At 34.8% G+C, this 19,795-nt stretch overlaps 4 protein-coding genes and 1 pseudogene across 9 annotated transcripts; 4 read left to right on the top strand and 1 right to left on the bottom strand.

The window, feature by feature from the left end:
- The first annotated feature begins 545 nt into the window (after positions 1–545).
- Positions 546–3,716, top strand: LOC123216933. 2 transcript variants are annotated; one of them, XM_044637601.1, is made up of 3 exons: positions 546–2,157; positions 2,690–2,879; positions 3,399–3,716. In XM_044637601.1, the coding sequence occupies exons 1-3, from the start codon at positions 586–588 to the stop codon at positions 3,524–3,526; spliced, it is 1,890 nt and encodes a 629-aa protein (XP_044493536.1). In that variant the 5' UTR covers positions 546–585; the 3' UTR covers positions 3,527–3,716. The 2 variants fall into 2 exon arrangements, with proteins under 2 accessions (XP_044493536.1, XP_044493537.1); XM_044637602.1 differs by lacking the exon at positions 3,399–3,716 and adding an exon at positions 3,140–3,389.
- LOC123216934 (ycf20-like protein) lies at positions 3,650–6,077 on the bottom strand. Of its 4 annotated transcripts, none has more exons than XM_044637606.1 (3): positions 5,931–6,077; positions 5,248–5,467; positions 3,650–4,668 (listed from the first exon to the last, which is right to left on the bottom strand). In XM_044637606.1, exons 2-3 carry the CDS (start codon positions 5,445–5,447, stop codon positions 4,197–4,199), a joined length of 672 nt encoding a protein of 223 aa, XP_044493541.1. In that variant the 5' UTR covers positions 5,448–5,467; positions 5,931–6,077; the 3' UTR covers positions 3,650–4,196. The 4 variants fall into 4 exon arrangements, with proteins under 4 accessions (XP_044493541.1, XP_044493538.1, XP_044493539.1 ...); XM_044637603.1 differs by having other exon boundaries at positions 3,650–4,716; XM_044637604.1 differs by having other exon boundaries at positions 3,650–4,716; positions 5,248–5,461; positions 5,931–6,071.
- Positions 6,078–8,410: 2,333 nt separating this feature from the next.
- On the top strand, positions 8,411–10,995 carry LOC123217262 (protein GRAVITROPIC IN THE LIGHT 1). Of its 2 annotated transcripts, XM_044638166.1 has the most exons (3): positions 8,415–8,584; positions 8,883–8,942; positions 9,483–10,995. In XM_044638166.1, the coding sequence occupies exon 3, from the start codon at positions 9,548–9,550 to the stop codon at positions 10,814–10,816; it is 1,269 nt and encodes a 422-aa protein (XP_044494101.1). In that variant the 5' UTR covers positions 8,415–8,584; positions 8,883–8,942; positions 9,483–9,547; the 3' UTR covers positions 10,817–10,995. The 2 variants fall into 2 exon arrangements, with proteins under 2 accessions (XP_044494102.1, XP_044494101.1); XM_044638167.1 differs by lacking the exon at positions 8,883–8,942 and having other exon boundaries at positions 8,411–8,584.
- A 1,802-nt stretch (positions 10,996–12,797) lies between these two features.
- Positions 12,798–13,496, top strand: LOC123215615 (pectinesterase inhibitor 9-like). Its single transcript, XM_044635794.1, has one exon. It carries the CDS (start codon positions 12,821–12,823, stop codon positions 13,451–13,453), a length of 633 nt encoding a protein of 210 aa, XP_044491729.1. The 5' UTR covers positions 12,798–12,820; the 3' UTR covers positions 13,454–13,496.
- A 1,354-nt stretch (positions 13,497–14,850) lies between these two features.
- Positions 14,851–19,309, top strand: LOC123215613 (annotated as a pseudogene).
- Positions 19,310–19,795: the final 486 nt, after the last annotated feature.

Raw genomic sequence — 19,795 nt, forward strand, 5'->3', positions numbered from 1 at the left:
ATGGGTAGCTCGAGTTTGGCTCGAGCTTGACTCGAACTCAGCTAAGGTCAGCTCGTTTCAGGCTCGAGTTCGGCTCAGTTCGACTCATTTTTTGTTATCAAAACAATATTGTTTTTAATATATATTGATCAAAATGACATCGTTTTGTATAAAAAATTTAAAAAAAAAATCTACCTAGTTAGTTCGAGCTCGGTCAAGCCCAGCTCGTTTCGGGTTCAACTGAGCTGAGCTTGAGCTTCAATTGGCTCGGTTCGAGTCTAGCCCTAGGTATCACCAACACACTCTATCATAATTTATTATCTCATTGAAAGTAGTAGTTTATAACTGATGTTAAAAAAAATTGAAGGTTTTTAAAGGTAAATGGTATTTATTAACAAAAATTTTAAATAAATAGATAAATATATTTTTTAATTTAAAAAATTAAAAATACTCATTTAATCAAAGTTTAGATGAATGAGTGGAATTTAAGTAAAGAATTAAATTCTTTTTGTTTAAAAAAGGAAAACATGAGAATAATAAGATTAAAAAATAATAATAAAGTGAGAATAGCCAACGTATTCCCGACACCCGAGAACCACCCAAAAGATGCTGCAATGTGCATCAATGTTCACTCTCCCTCAAAACCCTTTTCGTTTCCGTTTCCATATTTTTTCTTCGAGCAAAATTATAATTCCCATCATGTCCTTCTCTTCATCGTCTCCCTCAACCTCTACAACCAACCCAAAAGAAGAAAAAATCCCAGTAAATTCAGACCCTCAAAAACTCTCTCAAGTCATCAAGTATCACAACGAAACCAAGCATTCCTTCACCAACTATGCCCGTGGCCCTCGTGGACTCGACTGGGCCAACCAACCCAACCCATTTCGCCGCTACATTTCTGCTCCCCTCGTCCCTCTTTTACATCTCCCTGTTGACGATAATATCCCTCCTCTGTACTCTTCTCTCTTTACATCTCTTCCTTCTCCTAAACCCCTCACCGTTTCTTCAATTTCTCAATTCTTTTATGACTCACTGGCTCTCTCCGCCTGGAAAACCACCGGCTTCTCTACTTGGTCTCTTCGGGTCAACCCGAGTAGCGGAAATTTACACCCAACTGAGTCGTATATAATTGCTCCTGCTATTGACTCGGTTTGCGACTCACCATTCGTTGCACACTATGCACCAAAAGAGCATGCTTTGGAGCTTAGAGCTAAAATCCCACCAGGGTCCAGCTTTTTCGATAAATTCTTTCCCCAAAATTCGTTTCTTGTTGGCTTTTCTTCGATATTTTGGCGCGAAGCCTGGAAATATGGAGAGCGGGCGTTCAGATACTGTAATCATGACGTGGGTCATGCCATCGCCGCTGTTACCATGGCTGCTGCTGGACTTGGTTGGGATGTGAAGATTCTGGAAGGTTTGGGGTATAAAGATTTAGAGAAATTAATGGGGCTTCATGTTTTCCCAGAATTTCACATTCCATCAAAACCTGTTAAAGGGAAGTTTTCAGAAATTGAATTTGAGCACCCGGACTGTGTTCTTCTTGTTTTTCCATCTGGAAGTAGGGAATTTGATTTAGATTATGAGAAATTGAGTTTGTTAATCAAGGAGTTTTCAGGGTTGGACTGGAAAGGGAAGTCAAATTTGTTGAGTAAAGAACATATTTGTTGGGATATAATTTATAAAACAGCTGAAGCAGTTAAAAAACCATTGACTACAAGAAATTTATTTGTAGTTGATCCATTTTATGGTAGTGGAAGTTTTAATGAAAATTGTTACAAGGGTTTTACGGTGAGAGAAGTTGTTAGGAAAAGGAGGAGCGCGGTTGATATGGATGGAATCACTACAATGGACAGAGAGACATTTTATCAAATTTTATTACACTGTCTACCTTCAGGTTCTGGGAGTGGAGAGAAACAGAAGAGGCAATTAGCATTGCCATTTAGGGTTCTTTCGTGGGATGCTGAGGTGCATGCTGCTTTGTTTGTACATAGAGTGACAGGATTGCCAAAGGGGTTGTATTTTGTGGTAAGGAATGAAGATCACACTGGGGGGTTAAAGAAAGTCATGAGGCCTGACTTCGAGTGGCAGAAACCAGAGGGGTGCCCTGATGATTTACCTTTATATGAACTTGCCAGGGGTGATTGCCGACAGCTCGCCAAAAGACTTTCATGCCACCAGGTTTGCCAATTCTTCTTGTGATTCAGTTTCTTTCCTTGTGTTTGTTTATGATTAGTTGATCAAGATTTTGGCTAGTGTATGATTTGTGGTTAGATTTTTATTTACTAGTTCAGGGTTTTAACTGTATTGTTAGTTGCTGAGCATAAAAGTTTGGGAAAACTCTAGATGCTATGCTACATTTGCCAATAAATTTCCCTTGAAACAACTTCTTTCTTTCATTTCACAGTCGGGACATGTTGCAAAACATTAAGCATGAAAAGACTGTAATTGGGATGAAAGGTTCCATCTATTATCTAAGATATATAGTTGAATTATACTGCCAACAACGGGCTTCTATATTGGAATTTTTGTGGAACTTGTATATTGATAAAATATTGTTCATATCGATTTTACAAAACCAAAGTTTGAAACTGGAATTATGAATCCTCTCTGCCTCTCTCTCTGATTTGTAAAACGGGAGATAAAGCGCAAGCGTAAATAGGCAAAATATTTTGCTGGTCTTCCTAAAATGTTTTCTGCTAAATTAATGCAGGACATTGCCAGTGATGGCTGCTTTAGCCTTGGTATGTTGGCTCATTTTGAGCCTACTCTGCACGACAATAATGTTTGGATGTATCCTCGATTGTTTTGGGAGACTGGAGTTCTTGGACAGGTGTTGTACCTTGAAGCACATGCAGTTGGCATTTCAGCGACTGGAATTGGTTGCTTCTTTGATGACCCTGGTATGTTCACTTGCATTCTGATTCAATGTGATGATAAATATGCATGCTATCATAGTATCTGATGCAGTTTGACAGTTGTAAAATCTTACAATTTTGCAATATTAAGTCCCAGAATTAGACAAACATAAATATAATGATCATATGACCATGAGAGCGAGCTAAAAAATAACTGATCACCACAAGAAAAGTTAGGAAATAAGTGCTTCAACATTTTTTAGCTTGGAAGAACTGATGATGGAAAATTGTAGTTGATATTCCAGGTATGTTGATTCCGTGCTGCATGTTGTTAACGAGTTATGAGGATTGTCAATCATAGAATTCCTTTAGCAAGTGAAGAATTGTTAATGCCTCTTCCGACCATGGAACAAATTGTTACTTTATTAATTAAAAAACGGTGGCCTTGTGCTTGGAGGAGAACTCACTGCTATGAACTAAAACTGTGTTTGGCTATCATGGTATTGCAACTGGTGCATTTGAGAAGTATATCTCGAAAATAATTTTTATGTTTTATTTTTCCAGTGCATCAGCTTCTGGGGTTGAGAGAATCAAATTTTCAAAGTCTATATCATTTTACCGTGGGAGGTCCAGTCTTGGACAAGCGAATTATGAGCTTACCAGCATACCCAGGCCCTGAAGTGGATGCGTGATTGCACCTCTTTGTTTATGCTTGGACTACATAGATAGTCGTAATAATGTTTATAATCATACATATCACAAAGAATAGTAGCCATATGGTACGATATACTTTGATATGTGTTAACAGTTGGGACTTTAAGGCTTCTAGGAGGGCCTACCTGTAATAATCAATTCATTGATACGATGATATATGTTGTACAACTCAGTTCCATTTCATGCAGAGTTTAAATTTTGAAAACAATCTAGTTAGGCAAGGTTTTTGGCTTAAACAAGTCAAACTCGAGCTAGATAGCCTCGGCTCAACTTGAGCAATCTTCTTCTTCATCTCTTTGATGATCTTTCTCTTTATCTTCAGTGACATTTTTTTTCTTTGATGGGTTTCAACGGCCTCCAACAGCTTCTCCAACGAGCTTGATATAAATCCCCTTATCTCTGCGTATTTTCTTGCCTGGAGAATCAATATTACTTTGTTCAAGGCCATCAATTATCAAATCAAAATGCTGGTTCTACTTGTAAATGTTTGGTCCACTTGATTGACCCAGGATGGCTTTTCCACTTGTCCAGTGTGGTTTGAGCTTCCACATGCGCTCGCAAGTCTGATTGACACGAGCTAAGGACTTCAAGAGATTGGAAGCAATCACAAAAGAGATAGTAGTCAACAGAACTAAGAAAAACCAAGAATTATGAGAATATGGTGAACATATCTATTTCAAAATTGAAGGGGTTACTTGACTCAATAATGTTATCCATTTCATACTTGAATGAATCCAAGAAGAGGCCAAGTGATAGCCCAGCCTTCCAATAATTGAACATTGTTATCAGACCTTTTAACTTGCTAACTAAAGGAAGAGAAGCTCTATACATCAAGGCCCCAATCGCTTCCACAACTACCACAGCCAATGCAGCAGACAAAATATCCCAGTCACCTGTTTGCCCAATAACGGTGGCAAAGGCAGTTGCACAATAGAATCCCACCAAGAAAAAGAGTAACTTCATGGGAAGACCTTTCCTTATCTCCTGAATTCTTGCACTCAATTTGGTTTGAAAAGCTTGGATGGTCCTAATTAATCTGGTCCCGCCATTAGGGCTATCTGTGGAGGAAGGATCAAATCCACTGCCATCAACACTGCTCCGAATAGACCAAGCCATCTTTCTGTGCAATTTGAAAAGAAACGGTATGCGTATGACTACCACCATTTTTCTCAACAAAAGAAAATATGCCCTTAATTTATTGAGAGGTGCTAAATTTTATCTATTATGCATCAACTCCCTATGTAAATGTTTTGTCACTCCTAAATAACCTGGTATTACCCTGTAATCAAATATCATCCCTTAAGAGGAAAAGCCTTCCGCCTCAGTTTTCATAGTAGTTTACAACATATTTAAGATCAAGATCATTAATCCTTTCCTAACTTGCTACTCATCTTTGTGTTTACATCAGCATGCTGGAAGGTCAGAGGCAGTTGCTTGTGGAATACAGCTCTTGCTGATTACAGCTGCCTGATGAGGACCTAAATTATAATTGCAACAGTAGACTTCCTAATTCAGATGCCAACAAACCCAACTACACAATGGAACTAAACCATAATCAAACTCATCTCACTGTTTCCTACAACTACAACATATTTACAAGTCTAGCAAAATCTTTCTTTGAACATAGCTTGAAAATCTTATGATATATCTGCATACATGAAACATGAATCATGAATATCAAATTGTTATTGAGACTTACTTGTTATTGCTGACCGAGAAGGGTTGCGCCACATGGATGAAACAGCTTCTGGAATAATATTTTGAGCTCAAGGCACATTTAGTTCTATGAGAGCATGCTGCAAGGAAAAAAAAATCAGCTCTAGATCTCACATACTTTGACTCTGGAAACGAGAGCTTCCAACTTCTGGGATTCTTGGGGAGTGTATTTATCATTGTCATCTTCACATAGCAACCTGCAACTACATATTCATTATGTGAAAATGAATAAACTGATATTACATTCGAACTCCCAGAAAACATATTAATAGAAGAAAAATAAAAAAGCAAAAACAAAATTTTATCCTCTTTGCAAACTTCGACCTGATTATCATGAAGAAAACAAGCCTTTAATTCTAACATACAAATCGCACATGGAATTGCTTTCAAGTGATTGCTCCCTATTAACTATTTTCAACCGAACACTTGAAAGTTACAAAACGTTCCAGCACCACACTCCCAGCCAGCCGTCAAAATTAACATACATACCCATTACGGAAAGCTAAAAAAAAGAAAAATGAAACCCTAAATTGCCAAACTTGATAAGAAAAAAAGTTTCTGGTTTTGCTTAGTTTCACATTTGCTGACATTAATGGTTGCTATTTCACCAATTACAATGATAAAATGAAGAAACTGAACAAATGAAAATAAATAAGAGAATCTTACGATAAGGTTATAATGTTAAGACAGAGCCTGAAGAGTTCGACGCTTGTCTTTGCTTCTTCTTCTTCTTCTTCTTCTGCTATGGCTTTTTTTTTTTTTCTATCTATTGGACTTGAACTTGATTTTGAAGAGGGTAAAGGGCCTTTAGAAGTTGACGATTAGACGGGACCTGTTTTTATATCTAATCTAAGGCTTTTGTTTTTTCACCCAACTGAAGTTACTGCAAGAGTTTTATTTTCGGCCAAGGAACTATTCCCGCCCAAATTTTATCTTAATCTCTAAAATATACATATGATAGATAACAAATTTAAACACTCATCTATAAATGATAATTTTATCTCCAAACCTTAAAAATTTATATTATATCCACCATTAATTTAAAAAACTAATAATTTTTTCTCATTATTAAATTTTAAAAAATTGCATTCCCCCCCCCCCCCCCCTAAGGGTAATTTCTTCCATCTCCAATAACTGGTTGTCATTCCAATTGTCAGCCAACCTTCCCACTATCTTCTTCTCTTCCATCAACATTTTCACCTGACTGATTTTGTCAAACAAAGATAATTCTTTTTTATTCGACAAAGAGATGAAAACGACATTGTCTTTGTCTCTTCAATTGGATAAAAACAAATTATCTTCATCTAATAAAATCGATCAGGTGAGAATGTTAATCAAGGGAAAAGAAGATGATGGGAATGTCGATCGACGATGGAATGATAATCAATCGTCGAAGATGGAACAAATTATCTTCGGGGGGAATGCAATTTTTTAAAGTTTATTAATAAGAAAAATTATTAGTTTTATAAATTAAAGAAAAAATGATAGAAATGTTTAAGACTTAATAGTAAAATGACGATTTTATCTTATATTTTAACAAAAAAAATTAAATTGAAGTTAGTTTATGAGTGAGTATTTAAGTTTTTCAATTAACTTTGATATACTTTTAAGATTTGACTAAAACTTTGATGAAAAATAGTCGTTTGCCTTATTTATTTGATTTTTGTTATTAATTATTTGGAGATATAAAAATGCCTAAGAGACTCTTATTAATCAATTATTTTTAATTTCATTTTTGAATTATTTAAAAATAGAGAATGCTAAAAAATAATTTGAAATGAAAAAAAAAATTATGATTGTTGTAACTTAAGTCCAAGTGACATCTAGATCTAGTAACAATAATAAAACAGTTGTAAATCTATAAATTGAGATCGCACTTGGCCAATGTGATTTTGACCATTATTAAGTACAAGATGTTATAGATAAGAATAAAATCATAATCATTAATTAGAATTACTTTAATTAAATTTTAATTATAAATAATATTTTAATAAAGTGTGTCGATGTTGTTTGTAGGTTTATCTTATACCTTTAACATAATTCGTATGCTCTGTAAATTTAACACAATTTATAAAAAGATTTGAATAATAATACAAATCAACTCAACTCTTTTAACATATTTAGCAACGATAAATATTATGTGTTTTAGTTGATCGATAACAGATAGTCAAATTTTTTAAATAATAATGGCCAATGTTTCATTTAAGCAAAGACAAAATGATTATTGTATTGACCTATAATAATTTTGAAAAAGTTGAATTACTCTTATACCCTTTTAAAATAATTAATTTTCAATTAACAAATTAGATTTTAAATTTAAAAAAAATGATATATGCATTGAATAAGTGAAATAGTGCTTTTAGCTAAACCTAGGGTGGAAAATTGTCGATCACGTTCAGTTTTAATCATGAAATAACAGCAAGTATCTTCTATTATAAAATCTAAACACTTATGAGTTATCATGTTCATGGATTAAGAATGTATTAACATTTATAAAGCTAAAGCATCTGCAATGAGCATGCATGCATTATCCATAATAATAAATAAAGCATCCATAATAATTGTAATTAATTATAGGCCAAAGGACTATTTTCCACATAAATTACGCTGTTTTTTAAAATTTCCATCCGTTAACTTTAAAAATATTATTTATCCATCTATGACTGATTAAGATTAACGATTTTAAGAGTAAAATTATTATTTTACCTGTATTATTAAAAATAAACATAAATTTTATTTTATTTTTCTCTTTGAACCTTAAAAACTAACAATTTTTTTTAACCTAAGTTTAAAAAATTAATATTTTCTCCTTTAAAGTTTTCAATTTTTTAGAATTAGTTTTCCAATGTTGTTTCTTCCTCTTTGGTGACCACCAGGCAATACCTCTTTTTCTTTGGCGTAATCTCTTTTCGACGAAAAAAATTATTAATTTTTAAAATTAAAAAAAAAAAAGATAAATTTTTAAAGATTAAAATTTTGTTAATTTTAATAGTTTATAAGTAGATAAATAAAATTTTAAAAATTAAAGAAAAACACTTGAGTAAACCGGGCACTTTGGCTGGCAAATAGTCCTTTGGCCTTAATTATATTTTAATTTCTTTCGTGGCCAACTGAATCATGGACACCCAACCAAGACAAAAACAGAACATAAATTAACGCAAAAGAGATGGGCAGACGCTGTACCAAAACACAAATATTATCCATTTCTAGGGTTAACTTATACAGGGAGGGTTGGAATCTTTACCAAACTTCTTCGAAAGCTTTTTTTCTTTAATACTCTCGTCCCGTCCGGCGAATCTTTCTCAAACTTATCCGATAAGGTACTTTTTCATTGTTAACTCTTGTTCGGTTGCCGAGAAAACTGATGAAAATGCCTGCTTCTAGCTATAATTTAGCTAAAAATGGCCTTACTGGGCGTAATTGTATTTGCGGTCTTTATCAATTTTATGACCTAAAACGGTCTCGACTCTTAGATACACTATTTGATTTTCATACCGTTAAAATATGCTTAATCTTCCTGAATTTATACGACACTTAATTTCCGCGTTTTGGTTTTTATTTGTCAGCGATATCTGAGATCAATGACGAATTATTGATTTGTACATTGTTGTTTTTCAGGTTAAACGTTATTATGTTTGTTGGGTTTCTTCTGAGGAGACTGGATTGTGATCTTAATAAGTAGGTTACCTCTTCTCTCAATTTTTAGGTTAAATTTGGTTACGAGTAATTTCCAAAACCAGAAAACCACAACTTATCATAGATGTTGAGCGTCTGTTTTACTGAATTTCACTTTTTTCCTGAGGTTTGTTTCTTATTAGTGAGGATTCAGTATTTTGTATCTGATCAAAAAAGTGACCGCTTCATTTTAGAGCACAGAGCAGGGTAGCTGTTCTTTTGATGAATATTAATAGTCCCATTTCTAGTCCTGGTCTTCCAAAATCTAGATAATATCTTTACTGTTTCTGTAGAGTGAGAGCAATCAAGCAACTCTTTTATCTATGTATTGCTTTGACAGGTGTTGTGACCTAGAGGCTACTGCTTAGGATTTTAACTTGTTACATGGAAACTATTTAATCTTTTGAAACCAGGACTGAAAAATATAACTCTCTATTTTATGATATCTGTGAACAAATTTTGTCCTCTACTATTATTGTATTTTATGTTGGTACAAGCACTCTTGTTTACATTTCTAGTGACTTTATAATGGGAGATTTGCAGGTTTCTCTGCATTGTAGTTTCTTCTGGTGGAATCCAATTAAATTACCCCTTTGTTGGTAGTAGCTATGCTACCTACTGGGGTGAGAGATAACCCACACCGCGAGAACAACAGCCAAAAAGTCCATCCTCAACCTATGGAAGAGGCCATGAATCAGAATCCAGAAGCTGTTGAAGCTTTGGTGTCCAAGATTTTTGCAAACATCTCCTCCCTAAAGGCAGCTTATATCCAGCTCCAATCTGCTCATACTCCCTATGACCCTGATAAAATCCAAGCTGCTGATAAACTTGTAATCTCAGAGTTAAAGAACCTATCTGAACTCAAGCATTTTTACAGGGAAAATAACCCCAAACCAGTATGTGCTTCTCCTCAGGACTCCCGCTTAGCTGCAGAGATTCAAGAACAACAAAGCCTTCTGAAAACATATGAAGTTATGGTGAAGAAGTTTCAATCTGAAATTCAGAATAAAGATTCTGAGATTGCTCAATTGCACCAGCTGATTGAGGAGGTAAATCAGAAGCGAGTTAAACTGGAAAAGAATCTCAAGCTTAGGGGCTTGTCGACCAAAGAATCAGAAGGTTTGGGGGATGAAAATGGATTTTTTCCGGTGGATCTAACTCCTGATCTCTTCACAGCAACTGTTGAAGCTGCTTTCAAAGCTATTCATGATTTTTCTAAACCATTGATCAACATGATGAAAGCAGCTGGATGGGACCTTGATGCTGCAGCTAATTCTATCGAACCCAATGTTGTTTATGCAAAGAGGGCTCACAAGAAATATGCATTTGAGTCTCATATATGCCAAAAAATTTTCAGTGGCTTTCAGCAGGAAAGCTTTGGCATTAAGTCAGATGAACTTATAGTTAACAAAGAGAGTTTCTTCCACCAGTTTCTTGCTCTGAGGGAGATGGATCCACTGGACATGCTGGGTCAAAACCCTGATTCCATATTTGGGAAATTTTGCAATAGTAAGTACCTAGTGGTTGTTCACCCCAAGATGGAAGCCTCATTCTTTGGAAATTTAGATCAGCGGAATTTTATAATGGGAGGTGGACATGCAAGGACTCCATTCTACCAGGCCTTTCTGAAACTGGCCAAGTCAATATGGCTTTTGCACAGGCTGGCATATTCTTTTGAGCCTACTGTTAAGATTTTTCAGGTTAACCGTGGTACTGAATTCTCGGAGGTTTACATGGAAAGCGTAGTGAAGAATTTGATAGTGGATGAAAATGATGAGAAGCCTAAGGTTGGGCTGATGATTATGCCTGGGTTTTGGATTGAAGGCAGTGTTATTCAGAGCCGGGTTTATCTGTCAGGCGTGAAAGTTGCTGAATGATAACAGCTTTATGCAATCCTTGTTCAAAGTGTCTCTTTGCAGTCAGTTGTTGCTTATCTTAATTATATATGTATTGTCTTCTTCTTGTAATATTTTGTAATGGTATTGCTGGTTGTTTCAGTTGAAATGACTTCTTGTTTAGTTGAAATATGCATGATCCGGTATCTGTTTTCGCATAATAGATGGATGTTGTTTGATGCTTGGAGATGTGATCAATCTGTTAATCTGCATAGATTTCCGCTTTAATTGTGCATTCTATTGCATATGGAATAATATTAGAACATTCTTTGATTATAATAAATAAAGCTGGCTGTAGTGATCAGCAATTATCCATCAAAAGCTGATGATGTTGAGAACTAGATTTAATCAAGCAGATCATCGGGGTCAGATTATGAGTGGATTCGAATCAAGCTGGTTTGGATCTAATCTATCGCTCGACTTGGATTAGTTGAACACGAATTAGAGTTTTAATTTAACAACTCGATTTGAGTTTCGTTTGATTGTCTTTTTATAATGTCGTTTATCCTTTTAATAATATTGGACATCCTATTAATAATATTATTCATTCATAATATTAGTAACCTTATAAAACTATTGATTACCAATTAAAATTTGGTAATTTGGATTCAAATTAAACTTGAGTTGGTCTTAGGTTTGGCTCAATTTGAACTTGCCATCTATACCTTTTGTTTTATTTTATAGAATAACTAAACTTCAAATCTTGCTGCAAAATTGGAACTCATCTATCCACCATTTTTGGTTTTTGTTGTTTGGATTTAGCTAAGTAATGACTCTTGGCTTCACATGATTGATGATAAAGTCAATTTGCTAGTTGTACTATATCATATATACAACAAGATTTATAAACAATCTCTTAAACCTTAATTCAGGGATCATGGTCAAGCAACACTTATCTTTTACATTATCAGCCGTGGGCATCGCGGTCTGCCCTCATCTCATTTGGAAAATTGGAATCAACGTCATAAAATGACCGACTTCATCATAAGAAAAGGATTATCAAGTGGCCTCCAAAAGCTGACAGTATCATGAAGCGTAAAATACCCGAACTTTGAATATCAAATCCCACGTGCTCTTTTTCTTTGTTACGGCTAAGCACTATCTTTGTATCCGGATTATGGCTATCGCCGGCTCGAATTGCAATTCAGATCAAATGTTTCGAGTAAAAGTAGGGATAGTTTTAACTCGTGATTAAATTGAGATCAAGTCCTTGAAACCTTAAACTATAATCTCATTTCTTTATTGATGATTTTTCATCTTTTTTCACAACAACCTTTCTTTTTTCAAAATAATTTTTAAGTGATTTCTCTAATAAATTTATTGCAAATCGAGTGAATTAAGTTCGATTTTGACAAAAAACCGAGTTTGAGCTAATCATTATTTAAGTTCTTTTTGGTTTGATATGAGTTTGAGTAAAGGTAATTCACTAGTCCTAGCTCAAGACCAAGTCGAATTAATCTTATTCAATCAAGTTGTATATTAACTTGTTTGTCTCTAATAATTTTTTATTTTTTTATATTTACAATCTTTTTAGTTTATCTTTAATAAAAAAATTTTCTTCACTAATAATCTTAATATCAATCTAATGAATCAAACTTGATTTTAAATTAATTATTCTAAATATGATATAAGTTTGTATTGATCACTTTAAAAAAAATTATATTAATCTTTATTTAAACGCAATTTGATTCAAATCAGCGCCTAGTCAAAATATGTTCACTCAATACTTTGCTTGTACAGTAATTAATGGAAACTGATGAAAGCTTGGCGTTGGATTTTAATCAATTGGCCAACTGTTCAAATAATATATATCTAAATAATTAAATTGTTGGGCTTTCTTATGATCTGATCTCAATGCACGTAGACCGCAAGATAGATCAAATAAGGAACTCAAAGCATGTGGGGGACGTGACAAACTCTTCTTATATAAACTATTCTCCTGTTTTCATCAATTTTCAATTCGAATCGTCTTGACTCTCAACATCAATGGCTATGGCTAAACTGACGCTCTCCTTCTTGCTCATTCTTTCCATGTCTTGCATGATGGGCGCAGTCGAACCCTCTTCAGCCGTACGTTCCAAGTCCAAAACGTATGTTGAGGCCTCCTGCAGGTCCACCCGTTACCCAGACTTGTGTGTTCAAAGTCTCTCAGGCTTTACCGACATGGCAGCGTTACAGAGCCCGCAACAACTAGCTCATATCGCCTTATCGGTAAGCCTAAACAAAGCCCGAAACACGAGGTCTTACTTATTGAACGTGTGTAAAGAATTGAAGGCGATGAAGGATAAGGATTACCAAACTGTACAAGATTGTGTGGAACAAATAAATAGCGGTATAGATCAACTATCACAATCAATCAAAGAGATCCGTTGCTTGAGCAAAAAAGGCGTAGCTGATGACTCTTTTTTGCTCATAAATAACGTTGAGACTTGGGTGAGTGCTGCCCTAACAGATGCGAGCTCTTGCGTGGAACAATTCCCTACGCGTAACATGAGTAAACTGAAGGCCACGATTAAGGGCAAGGTGTTGAATGTTGAACAGGTCACTAGCAATGCACTAGCGTTGTTTCATCAGTTTGCCGTGAGCTATCGAGCCACCAGTGCCAATAAAAAGCCATAAAAAAGGCTTGCCTTGTGAAGATGTAATTTAGCTTACGTAATATATAATACTTGTGAATGTGGAAGATGTTCAAGTAAGACAGTAAGAAAAGTTTTTTTCTCTTTATTGCACTTTCAAATCTATGCGTATTACTCTTAAACTGTTATAATGTTTCTGGGTTTATAAAATTCAAACCGAGAAAATTTTCAGAGAGATTAACGGTATCTATAAGAACCGATCCTCTCTCTTTTTTCGGTTGTAGTATGTTAATATAATAGTTTTTCCAATTTTACAGGTTTGAAAAATCAGACCTTAAAACCCTATTCATCACTTTTGATTGAAATCTCACCGTTGCTACCATCGCAATCAGGCAAATGGTTTTTTTTCATGTTCAACACACAGAGGAACGACATCGATGATTTTTTTCGAACTTGGTTTTTTAAAGCTGTTATAGATATAGTCTCCACCGCTGCAACTAGGCAAATGGTTTTTTCCACAACCTGCATCGTTGTTTATTCACGTCATTGATCCTCTTGTTGTTGAGAATGTCAAGGCAGAGGAGATTTAGAAAGTAAAACAAAAGAAGCTGAAGATTATTTTTGCTTAAGGTGTGGCTAAACCGTGAGCAAGAAAGGTGACAATAAGGAGGAATGAAAAAAAAAAAAACCGTCTAGGCGATAGGGAGATGAGATGCAACGAAAAGGTGTGACACATACTAGAAGAAAGGGTGGCTTGTGCCCGGATAAAGCGAGTGGTGGTCCGGTGGTGATGGTGGGACTGATTAAGGCATCCAATAATAGAAGGGTGAAAGTTAAAGAAAAGGGAGAGAAAAATAGAGTACTGATGCAAATTTGTTATCTAAAATAAACTTTTAAAAAATTTTGTTAACCTTGAAATTTAAGAAAAGTGAAATAAGGAGAGATAATAATGTAATTTATTTTTGCCACACTATGTCGAAAAATATTTTTATATTAAAGTATAACTTATGCCAACAGGCGAAAAATTGTTTTTGGGCAAACCATGGGTGGCAACATGTAATTCAGTCCAATGAATATAAAAATCAAGGCAAACTGCTCTGCGACAAGAAATACTGGAGTCATGGAGAGGCAAAATGTGTAACACTTGGTAGTCCAATTTTTTCAAATTAATTCTTATTTTCTTGTATTTTCTTTTTAGATTTTTTTTTCAATTGCCTTTTATTTTTTCTAAAATTGTTATTCTCTTTCTTTGATTTTTTCCATTTAATTTCTCATTTGCCTTCCCATTTTGATCGAAATAAATTAAAAAGCATCACTGGATTCTATTTTTCTTTAATTTCTAAGAAATTATTTTTAATATTTATTTTTCCTTCTCCATTTTCCCGCGCACATCGTCTCTTTAATTATTTCTCTTTTTATTTTATTAAAACTCAGTTGCAAAGAAACATATTTTCTCCCATTCAACACTTTCGCTCGCTGTGGAAAATATGATCGATAGAACTGAATGGAAGAGGCCATTCCTTTTGAAGAGGAAGACGCTTTCGATTCTAAGGAGACTGTTCTACACTTGTACTTTTTGCTTGAATGGGAACTTGTAAGTCTCTCCCCGACGACATCGTTTCAAACGATCGTGTTTGCGACCCCTCCTCCGTTCACCAGATCCTGTCTATTGTACTTTTTCTCACTCACCTACTGTAATGTATTATGTACTGGTCTGCAATTCTATATATCTTGATTCTTGATCTCTGCATTATTTAAAAATAGTGGTTGGTTGATTATAGCTTTTTGAATTTGTAATGAGTCTGATTGTTATACTAGAATTGAAATTTGGTAGCCTTTATATTTAAACTTTCATTTTATGATTATGTAATTCCTGTACATGTGAGTGTTAGGGTTTAGGACTGAAATTTGTTTGACGTTTTTGTTATGGAGGTGGACAAGTATCAAGAACAGGGTCAATTATTAGAGCCTCATTTGGAGAGCATTGTCTCTCCTTAGATGTTCATTCTACGTTCTAAAACAATTGAATTAGGTGTATCATCGGATGAAGTCCTTGAAGTTATTAAGCCTATTTGCATTATTATATATTCTCTGGTGTCGGCTTGTGGATATAAGGCTGTGATAAAGTTGTTCCCACACCAAGTTTCTGATTTAGAGCTTGCCGTTTCTCTCTTGGAAAAGTGTCATGACACAACTTCAGTGACATCTCTGACACAAGAAAGTACAGGAGAGATGGAGGCAAAATGTGTTTGATATCTCGACTGTTGATACCAGTATTGCAAACAATGATGATCTTGGTGAAAATCAGTCGGCTCCTCTGGTGTTGAGAATCTTAGGGTTCTCTAAGGACTACCTTTCAAATGCTGGTCCTATGCGCACAATAGCTGGATTGCTACTCTCAAAGCTTTTAACACTTCCGGATATGCCAACTGCCTTTGCCAGGTTTTCTTCTCATCATTCATAGTTTTTAACTTTAAGCTTTGAGCCGCCTTGGTCTCATTTTAAATTACCTGCATGTATATTCAACCTCAATTTTTTCAATGGAAAACAACTTCAATGTCCAGTTAATCTGCAATATAGTTATGCTTCTATCTTGGATAAGAGAAAAAAAAGTTGTAATCTCCTCTTTTGTCCAAGTTGAACTATATAATATTACTCAATAGTATAAGTACTTTCGCCAGTTTCTGTGCTAAAAATTGAAGTTACTTGATGTGCTGGTTAACCTCACCTGCTGTTGGTTTTTTTCTTTTCCAGCTTTATTGAATGGACACATGAAGTTTTATGTTGTGAAGGCGCTAGCTGCTGTTTTCAAGGTTTGTTTTCAGTAATTTGAGTCCATGCCAATGCTAAAGAAATATCATTGATAATTTTTCCTTTTGATATATTATATGGAGACAATGGCTTAAGAACCTATTACTCCAATTCTATGAAAATTTCTTGTTCAAGTTATTTCTTAATGTCCCGTATATATGATAAATGGATTTAATCATTGCATTTGAACTTTTGGGGGCTTCATTAAACTGTGTCTTCTTCTCAGAAAGGAGTGGGTGCGTTCTGCTCTCTTTTGTCGTTATTGGACAATGAAATGGCTTATATCTTTTAATACAATGGTATTTCAAACTTCCATTGTCCCTAGTCTTCACCAAAAGGTGTAAAATTTTTAATATACAGGCATTTAGGATTTATTTTTACCAAATCCAGGAAATTTTCTGTATATTTTTTTACTAAATAATGAGCATTTTTCAGCACTGTCTAACTTCAGTCATTTGAATGCCTTATTTACTATTCATTATAGGTAGGCTGGTGGTCGAAAAATGTTGCTGGATGTGGTTCCAGTTGTCTGGAATGATGCATCAATGTTGTTCAAGTCTGGTTCTGCAGCTCGGAGTCCTTTCTTTGCAAGTATCTTGTGAAGTTAACTCAGAGGATTGGGCTTACTTGTGTCCCTTGTTGTACACCATCTTGGCGATATGTGGTTGGTACATAAATGTCATACACTATCTGATTCTATCCAGTTCACATTTATATGAGGTTTCACACACAGTAGCATCTTAAGACACTTCTATCCTGTATTTCACCATGTTTATCTCTTAATGCTTGATGGGTTGTGCCTTATTTGCATGTTCAAGCTACATTTTGGTGAGTGGTTGTGTACTTATGTACTCCTAAATCCTAAACTGCTCATTGTAGATACAATGGACCTACTAGCTTTAGAAAAGAACCATTACACAATGTTATATCTTCATTGTCTATTGGTGGTGGCATTTAGCACTTTCTCGTAATTTTTTTCCTTTGAAAAAAATTGTAACTGTTACTCTCAAAGAATGTACTTACTTTTATGGAATTTCATCTTGAGCTATCCTTGTTATATACTTTCCAAGTCACCCATGTGATTGGTAATGTGCTCATTCTAAATTTTCTTTTTGGAAAGTGGTATTTATCAATATCTCGAGATAGGCAATTAGAAATAGCATTCTTCTAGTACATTCTCTTGCTTTCTTGTTATGCCTCTTACTTGCAAAGCTAAACCAGCACACTTGGAGAGAATATATCTTCAAATGCATCCAGTGAAGCAGATAATTTTAATCATAATGTGGTTGACTACACCAAATGGGAACAACATTCAAATTGTCCAGAAGATGAAGACATGGATATTCCTGAAATTCTGGAGGAGATAATTGAAATTTTACTTTCTGGATTAAGAGACACGGTATGCCTTAAGTGTGGGCTTATTCTGTCAAGCATGTGGTAGTCGTGCCTGGATTCATATCTTCCTAATTGTTTTAGGGGTGTTTGACTGAATCTCTTGCATAGCATATATCAGGACTCTTATTGCTTCTGCAAACAGGCCATAAGTTTATGAAAGATTCATGACGTGGATATTTATTTTCATTTTATCATATGGTTAACGAAATTTTGATTTGAAAGCTTTAATTATATAGTATTTATTTTTAAAAAGTTTTTTAAAGTGACCTGAAAACATATGTTAATGATTTAGCTGTTATTGAACTACTAATTGCTGAAGAAGAGATGTCAAAGGGCAAGTTCCTGCTTTTCCTGTGTAAGAGAGTAGATAATACTGATTCTGGACATTTTAGGAGAGTAGATAATATACCGAAGCATGCTTGTGGCTACTTATTGTACTTATTATGTTTCCTGAAGTAATAATACTCTTTGTGAACTCTCTTGAACCATTGGACTTACTTTTAATTTTTTAGGCTCATACACCAATCTCCTTTGCTTCTGTTTTGGACTCCCTTTCGTTGAACTAAGAGGGTCCAAGGACTTCTCCAGGATATATGCAGGGACTGCAATACTTGGATTTATTGCTTCAGTTTCAGATCCCATCAACACTAAGGCCCTCTCTCAAATTGTCAGTTCTCTTGGCCATCGTTACCCTAAGGTTTGTACTGCCACTCACCAGTGTTGACGTTGGTTAATCATAAGCCTCATCTTTTCCCAAATCTTTGCTGCGTAATTTGGGTTGCATCATTTTTACCTAGAAAGCATCTCACCTTTATTGTTTAGTTTTTCATCGGCAGTCGCCTTATTTTGTATGTAACTTTGTTGTACTCTAGAAGCCTCGTTAAATCTGGGGGTTTGAGTGGAGCTGAGTTTGTGTTTATGTTTGATTTAATTACATTAAGAAAAAACTCAAACTTACTAAGTTTAGAAGCTCTTTTCTCGAGATAAGAGTAATTAACCTGATTTTAGCTCAGAAAATTAAATTTAAATAACTTTTAAAAGTTTATTAAATCTGCAAATTATATATTTATTACTTATCATATTCAAAGTCAAATAAAATTTTAGGTGTATAAATGAAAATTTGAAACTTTTAAAAAGTTTGTTAATAGTTTATTCTAGTCAAACCCTGTTTGTTTTCACACCTAGTTAAGCCTATTGTATTCGATGGACTGTAGTTTTGGGTTGTCCTTTTCCCCTTACTCTTTCTTTTCTACCCAGATTTGCAAAGCTTCAGCTGAACAAGTTTACCTTGTCCGCCTGCAGAATGGATGTTTTGAACCAGAAGATAAGCTAGATAAAGCACTAGAAATTATTGCTGAAACTTGCTGCGAAGGTGACCTACAGCAATAAAGCTGCAAAAGTTAGAATTGTTTGATTTGGCCGGTCTGGACAAGGGAACACCCAACATTCCCAACAAAGTATCGAACAAGGTTGGCAGGACGAAACCTACGGCTACTGATGAAAATGCATCATATTCTTCATTGGTTGGGTCAACTGGGTTCCGGCATCTAAATCATTAATGTGGTATGAATTTCTTTTTATTGTTTAATGTTTTTGCTTGGTATTTCAATGGACTTGTTTTAGGCGGTTGTTTTTCCATTTCGAATATTTCCTTGAGCTGATGCAGTTGAATGGGAATTGTCTGTTTCAGGAATGAATTTTGAGAGTTTGTATCTACACGCATTTTTTCGTATCATTGTATAAGTATATTTAAGGGTGAAGTTAAGTCATGAGCTTAATTTAATATATTGGATGATATTTGAGCTTTTCCCTCACATGGGCTCGATGCTTTAAATACAAGCAAAACAACACCATTTTGAGTCCATGTGATAAACATAGACTGAAAATTAAAAGGTCATTTAGACTCTAATTTATACAGCAAAAGTACCTCATTTTATGTTATAACACCAGTTAACCAATACAGTGCTGTTGTTTCATGGGTATCAGTAAGACGACTTTCAAATCATGGGCCTTGACAGTGAGCCATATATTTCAACAATTCAGTTCTAGCATGTTAACTAGTTATAAGTTTTTTAATTTTTGGGACTTTGACACTTTCTCTTAACGTATATTCACTTTTATTGATGAAAGCACGATTCGTACATTCCGTCGCAGTCTAGTCGGTTTGGATACTCGGCTC

The sequence above is a fragment of the Mangifera indica genome, chromosome 5 (assembly GCF_011075055.1).
Source record: "Mangifera indica cultivar Alphonso chromosome 5, CATAS_Mindica_2.1, whole genome shotgun sequence".
Classification (NCBI taxonomy): Eukaryota; Viridiplantae; Streptophyta; class Magnoliopsida; order Sapindales; family Anacardiaceae; genus Mangifera; species Mangifera indica.

Bases quoted from the DNA above. Each gene is read 5' to 3' on its own strand.
- LOC123217262 (XM_044638167.1), top strand. From the start codon at position 9,548: ATGCTACCTACTGGGGTGAGAGATAACCCACACCGCGAGAACAACAGC.
- LOC123216933 (XM_044637601.1), top strand. From the start codon at position 586: ATGCTGCAATGTGCATCAATGTTCACTCTCCCTCAAAACCCTTTTCGT. The intron at 2,158-2,689 runs GTTTGCCAATTC...AAATTAATGCAG, and splicing joins AAAGACTTTCATGCCACCAG to GACATTGCCAGTGATGGCTG. The intron at 2,880-3,398 runs GTATGTTCACTT...TTATTTTTCCAG, and splicing joins TTGCTTCTTTGATGACCCTG to TGCATCAGCTTCTGGGGTTG.
- LOC123215615 (XM_044635794.1), top strand. From the start codon at position 12,821: ATGGCTATGGCTAAACTGACGCTCTCCTTCTTGCTCATTCTTTCCATG.
- LOC123216934 (XM_044637603.1), bottom strand. From the start codon at position 5,447: ATGACAATGATAAATACACTCCCCAAGAATCCCAGAAGTTGGAAGCTC. The intron at 4,717-5,247 runs GTAAGTCTCAAT...TCTTTTGTTGAG, and splicing joins TTCTCGGTCAGCAATAACAA to AAAAATGGTGGTAGTCATAC.